At 46.3% G+C, this 6,930-nt stretch overlaps 1 protein-coding gene across 2 annotated transcripts in view; it reads right to left on the reverse strand.

Annotated features, from left to right (window-relative positions):
* The window catches only part of NADK2 (NAD kinase 2, mitochondrial), a 49,259-nt gene extending 43,339 nt beyond the window's left edge, over nucleotides 1–5,920 (reverse strand). The window contains exon 1 of one of the 2 annotated variants that reach the window (XM_058717558.1): nucleotides 5,418–5,920. In XM_058717558.1, coding sequence (XP_058573541.1) covers nucleotides 5,418–5,717 — 300 coding nt within the window. In that variant the 5' untranslated portion in view covers nucleotides 5,718–5,920. The remainder of the gene's footprint in view (nucleotides 1–5,417) is intronic. The other variant, XM_058717566.1, reaches the window with a different exon arrangement.
* Nucleotides 5,921–6,930: the final 1,010 nt, after the last annotated feature.

The raw sequence follows: 6,930 nt of genomic DNA on the forward strand, positions 1-6,930 counted from the left end.
TGTTGGTAACCTCTATCTTAAGATTTCAGCAGCTAACGTCTTTCAGAAGAATGATAGCTGGAAATACGGCTCTGGACTGGAAGCCTCCAAAAGAAAAGAACTAAAAATAACTTTTAGAAAGACAAACGTTTTACTACCTTTTTTGGTGGGGATGGGAAGGTGGAGAGGATGATGAATAAGATGCAGTCTTTGCCCTGAAGTCTAGAGAAGAAAATAATCAGATCATACTCAGAGGTGGAAAGCTCAAATGTGTAAGTATTGGGAAGATACAGTGAAGAGTACCTAACACAACTTTGGGGCCCAAGAGGGGCACAGCAAGGTTACAAAGGAAGGCTTCCTATGACAGTAACATCTGGAGCTTGACCTCAAAGGAACTTGGTTAGAGGAAAGAGAAATATTCGCACTAAAATAGGCTGCAGAGGAAAAGACACTAACAGATACAAATCAAACCACGCTGAAATACCATTTTTCACCTCCCAGCTTGGTAAAACTCCAAAATGTGATAAACCTCTTGTGGAGTAACAGCAACTTTCATCCATTGCTGGGGAAGGTATACATTGGTACAGCCTTGAAGGGAAGAAATTTAGCAATACCCATTAAAATTTCAAACGTACATGCCTTTTGACTCAGCAATTCCACTTTTAGGTATTTATCTTAGAGCCTGGTTCACACATACATAAATTAACACACACATTATTCACTATAGAATGTATTTTAATGTTTATTTTTTGGGGGGTAGGGAGAGAGAGTGTGCATGCATGCAAGCGGGGGAGGGGTAGAGACGGGGGGGGGGGGGGGGGGGAGGGGACAGGTGGACAGAAGATCCAAAGTGGGCTCTGCACTGACAGCAGCGAGACCAATGTGGGGCTCAAACTCACAAATCTGAGATCATGACCTGAGCCAAAATCAGAAGCCTAACAGAATGAGCCCCCCAGGCACCCCCATTACAGAATGTATTTTAATAAATTAAGACATGCACACAATGGACTCCCACACATACTATTTTAAAGAAAGAACAAGGTGCAGAATAGCTTAAATAGTATGTTATCACTAAGTAAAAAGGGGTGGGACAAAGAAAAATAATATTTCATTGTGTTGATTTGTATGTATGGATTATTTCTGGAAGGAAACACAAGGAACTGATAACACTGGCTACTTCCAGGGACAAAAACACAGTGCCCAGTAACAAGAATAAGAGACTTTTCATTGTATAGCCTTCTGTATCTTTTACATTTTGAACATTTTATTTTATTTTTTTTTAATGTTTTTATTTATTTTTGAGACAGAGAGAGACAGAGCATGAACGGGGGAGGGGCAGAGAGAGAGGGAGACACAGAATCTGAAACAGGCTCCAGGCTCTGAGCCATCAGCCCAGAGCCTGACGCGGGGCTCGAACTCACGGACTGCGAGATCGTGACCTGAGCCGAAGTCGGACGCCCAACCGGCTGAGCCACCCAGGCGCCCCGACATTTTGAACATTTTAATGCACTAATCCATAAATACATAAAATTAAATCAGCACAGCACCTAGTGAAAATTAAAACAGTTTGAAATTAGTGGAAAATGAAGTTCGAGACAAAAACTGATTAGAAATAAAGCTCAACAGACATACAGGAGCCAGTTCATGAAGGGCCTTGTTTGGCATACTAAGTAAGGATCATGAAGCTTCCCATAGAGCAGTGTTTCTCAAAGTGTGATCTGGGGACCACCCGCAAACCTGGAGAGCTTATTAAAAATGAAGTCCCCTGGACAGAGCCATCAACCTTAAGGTTGTGTGGTTGATAAAGGCAGAGTCTTGAGTCTCCACAAACTGAATCAGAATCTTGGGGTGCAAAGGTTCAGGCATCTGCATTTTAACAAACTTCCTAGGTGACTCTACCGGTTATGGGGAGCTTTTGAGTAGTTCTAAGCAGAGGAGTAAACTGGCCAGATGTTCACTTTAGATAGACCACTCTGGTGCCTGTATCTGAAAGATTTGAGAGGAGTGAGACTCTGTTAGAAAGCCCTGGAGGTACTCCAGATCATGTTCTTTAATTTGATAAATATTCATATACACTACATTCATTGCACACCATGTGGCAAAAGTATTACCTGCCCAAGAACCACAACCTAAGCTACACCATCACTGCAGGAAACACTGTTAAGGGAAACAAAATCCAAGGTGCTAGGATCTCCCAAATATGTTAGGAAGGTAATAACTATGAATAATTCAATCCAGTAATAAAGGGACTGCTAAATGAAATTATTCCATCCCATTATAAAGATTAAAAAACAACAACTAGGAGTGCCTGCAGGGGTGGCTAGGTTGGTTTAGTGACTCTTGGTTCCAGCTCAAGTCATGATCTCACAATTCCTGGAGAGCAGAGCCTGCTTGAGATGCTCTCTTTGCTTCTCTCTCTGCCCCTCCTCTGCTTATGCATGCACACACACGCACCCATACATGCACCCAAACTTTAAATAAATAAATAAATACATAAATAAGGCAACCATTAAAAGGAGTTGCGGTGGAGGGAGAGAAGGGTGGAAATTGTTCATGTCTCATTTAGTATATATTAAAATAGTTTTCAATAAAACCTTCTCTTTGGCCAATAAGGCATGATAACAATGTCAAAACCCTTTCCAATCATCTTTGATTCATCTAAAGATCTAATTTGTTGAGTGTCACAGACCCTATAAATAAAAGTTCCACATCTGCCAACAGCTACATCTCTTATGATGTAAGTAAATTGGAATAATAGTTTAATTATCCCTTGCAAGGTAATGAGCCAGCAGAGGTAAAATCCTACACCAGAAATTCACAGGAAACATCACTGCACGAATTAAAAATAAAGCAATGCCACCAATAAGAGTAAGTGAAAGACCAAGCTTCAAAGATTTAACCCTATTTTATACATGCTTTATCAACTAAGATGTATTTCCTCTACTTAAGTAACCCATGAGGCTTTGGGGTATAAGATTATACTGGCACTCCATCCTTCATCTTCTATTTGCATTTTAACAACCTAACAGAGACCTATTCTGCAACAAAACCACCACCTCCGCAACAAAAGAGAACCCTCTGGTATAAAACTTCAGGTTACCATGACACTATAGACACCAGAGGTAAGGTGCCAGAGACTAAAGTAAGCACATGGCCACTTTCTTTTGTACTCAATTCACATTATTCATATATCTTAGTATCTTTTACCCCAGCAAAACAGCAAACAATATTAGCCAGCTTATCAGTCCTACTACAGAGTCCCATTTTAGAAAAACTTTACACAGCCCATATTCTTTGGCCTCAACTCCATCTACTGCTACTCCATTCTGAATACTGGCTTTAATGTAAACGGTAAACTCAAATCAGTAAGGAACTAATCCAATATAATGTAACTGAAATGACAACAACGACTATTTCACTGCCTTGAGATTACAAAACCATGTGTTCTATAGTACAGAAGTTTTAACGCAAGTTTTCTTCTCCCAAACAGCATTACCTAGCAATAGACAAATATTTACCTATTGGAGATTTCTCTTTAGATACCCATAGTGGGTACATTATGTAGTTCAATTTCTAAAGACTTATTGATCTGCCTACATTTAAAATGTTTTGATTAGTGGCAATCTAATTCAGAGGTCCCAGAATTAATCTAACTTAGAGGACACTCATCTTCTTGAGGCCTTGAAAAATCATCCAGAGTTTCAAAATGCCAGCACGAAAAAGAGCCTGTAGAGGCTATCTAGTCCAGCCTACTGTTTCATATACTGAACTAGGTGAAAGCACTTTTAAAACCTGACAGTACTACAAAAAGGTATCATTTTCATGCATGAGGCCCAGAGAAGTTAAAAAGACTGATAGGAAGTTAACCACACAAACTGGGCCTAGAACCCCAAGCTCCTAAATCCCAGTCCCACACTCCAAACATGCCAGTGGAGTGTACTACTTTAAACTGCTGCAAGGGGCTTTGATAAAATTGTATAGAAAACATTTTTATACATATGTTTGACAATTTCTAAAAAGCAGATCTTGCAAAACTGGGAGTACAATCCAAAGGACGCACCTCTTTCCCAGAACAGAAACAATGTGCTTGCCTCTGACATTATTCCCTGCCTCATCCCCAATTTCACTCCCTGACAAAACATAACTACTCCAACTTCCTACTCAAATTAACTGATTTACTTTTTAAAATGATACAATTGTCTTCTATAAATCGCTACATCTTCAAACACTAAATGAGAGGAAACACACCTGCACCTAGCACCTCCATTGAAGGAAAATAGGGACCCTGCTCAATTAACTCATTGAAGAATCAAGAAGTTTAATGCTGAAAACAGACTCCATATTTAAGCAGTGAGGATTTACAATTTCATTTTGATACCTCTGCAAAATATTACGAAAAAATCTGAAGATTACAAACCATACCAGAAGTTTAAAACAAGCTGTCCACTCTTACACAGAATTCTACAAGATTATGGTTATAAGCATGTATAACTCCAGAGCCTTTGGGGCCACAGTATCAACAATTAGAGATTTCCATATTGTTCATGGTAGCATCTTCACTCCCCTTTTCCTAGAGTTGGTGGATAGGGAGCATGGGTTCAGAAGTTTCAAAAGGAGAGGGAAGAGAGAAGATATTCAGGGCTTTTTCTTGGATGGATTTATATACTTCTGCAAACATGTTACTATCTGTACCAAATACAGTCTCTTGTGGCGATACTATGTTATAGACATAGGCTCTTTATTTCATAATTGCCAGGTTCACCTGCCTTCTGTCCTGCCCTTTCTACTTAATAACACAAAGTCAAATTTTCTCCCCTGCTAACCTCTGAACTCAAAACACGTGTGCTTTTAAAACAAGCTGCTAGAACCTTGTCTGACGACCACGTTCCATCACGGAAAAGGCTCGCCCAGACCGGCTTTCTGGAGTATCCCAGGCCTAGCAGTCCTGCAGAGTAAAAGGGGGTGTGTCCGCGGTACCTTCGTCCTCTTTCCCACTTCCCGCAGCGGCGCCCGGGGGGGGGGCCTATTTCTCGGGGAGGCTTGGAGAGCGGTTTCCAGGGCGTCCAGACCTCAGCCACTGGCCCACCTTTCTCGGGGCTGTTGTTGCTAATCCCCAAAGGGAGAATAGGGAGTGGGGCTAGTGAGGGCGCAAATGAATCCCCAAACCCTTCCCACTGGGAGCCCCTGCCCCCCCCCCAAGTTTTCGTCCCCGTCTTGGGGGGGGGGGGTCTCTGCAGTTTCAATGACCCCCCCTCCCCCCTTCTCAGCATACACAGAGGGCGGGGGTCTACGAGCGAAGCCAGAAGGATGGAGGGCAGCGAGCGGGGAAGGCTGGGCATTTAGGGCGCCGGGGTAGAAGGGTCATCCCGAGAGGTCTCCGCCACACCACAAAGCCGGGGTCGAGCACACACACAACCGCGGGGGCCGCAGGGACCCACCAGCTGCTTCAGATCCTCCTCCGAAAGCTCCGCGTAACGGTACCGCTGCTGCTCGAACTCATACCGGGTGGTTTTCGCCACCACCACCACCCGCGAGGGGCGGAAGCCGCCTTCGGGGCGGCTGCCACAGCCCGCCAGCTCGCGCAGCTGCCCCTGCCCCAGGTGTCGCCGGCCGCCGCCGTCACCGCAGAGACGCGGCCGCGCGGCGGGGCCTCCCGCGCCCGGCCCCCTCAGCACCGCCGCCCGGCCGCCTGCCACACGCCGACAGCTGCCCAGCAGGAAGCCTCGGTAGCAAGTCATCCTCTGCCCGGCGGGGCTGCAGGCCCGGGCTCCCGCCACCAACAGTGCGCGCGGCCCGCGCAGACCCGGCCTCTAACTCCGCGCCGGGCGGGCAGAGGTTAAGAGCACTACAGTGCGTGGCCCGCGCCGCGAGGGGGACGTGCCCAGACGTTGACGGGGGCGGGGAAAACCCGGCGACTGGGAGGAGGGAGAGCCCGAGCCAGGGAAAGGTGGGCGGGGAAGAGCTAGAGGCCTCAGGGTGGTGGGTTTTGTTTGTTTGTGTATCCGTTTCCATCCACGCCTGCGCAGTGGCCGCTTCGACACCCGGGGGCCGACCTCCAGCTCCACCCCCTTCCCTGGGTGGGCACCAAACCCACACGCCCGCCCCCAACTCTGTGAACCAATCAGAGCCCGCTGCGGTTTCGGAGCCTGAGGAGCTGCGGGGGTTGGCTGTGGCCAGAAGAAGGGCTGGGATTCTATTTGGCGATAGAGCTGCCTTAGGAATCCAGCTGGAACCGGTCTGAAGCGGCGCGGGGGACTGCGGGTGGGGTTTCGAGCGCCTGGCGGGAGAGCAGGTGCCTGTAAGCACCTCCTTGCCTGGGCTTCTTTATTGCTCTTGAACAGACCACATAAAACCACTCTTTAATCATGGCACATAAGACTGCATTCTTTATTCCTTCGTTCAACTAAGTCTAGGCAGATGGCCAATATGACCAACACTGGGCTGGGGGGGGTGGGGGGAGGGGGAGGGGCAAGGAAACTGACCAAAGACCATGTGCATAATTTGTGGGGCCTAGTGCTAAATGAAGATGCGAGCTTCTTGTTCAGAAATTATCAAGAATTTCAAGACCGAGCGCGGTAAGCCGGGTGCCCGGCCCATCTAAGCATGGCGCCCGTGGGACTGCACAAGTTACAGCCTCTGCTGACAACCAAAAAACTATCAGTCCGGAGGGAGACCGGTAGCCATTGAGGAAATGAGAGGATAGCGGGTAGAGGAATCTGGCCAAGTGAAGCATTTCTGGATGGGGAGAGAACGTTGAAAAGGTAGCTAGGACAAGAGAGAAAGCTTAAGAATGTTAGTAATTTGGACTTTATTCTATAGGCAGTCGTGGCCTTTTGAAAGCTTTTAACTGGAAAGATGCGAGTCCTGAAAACAATGTTTGAGGACTGTTGATCTGGCTTGGGACTATTGAGTGGATTGGGAGGCAGGGGTAGGAAGGAGACTTGGCACTGT

The sequence above is a fragment of the Neofelis nebulosa genome, chromosome 1 (assembly GCF_028018385.1).
Source record: "Neofelis nebulosa isolate mNeoNeb1 chromosome 1, mNeoNeb1.pri, whole genome shotgun sequence".
Classification (NCBI taxonomy): domain Eukaryota; kingdom Metazoa; phylum Chordata; class Mammalia; order Carnivora; family Felidae; genus Neofelis; species Neofelis nebulosa.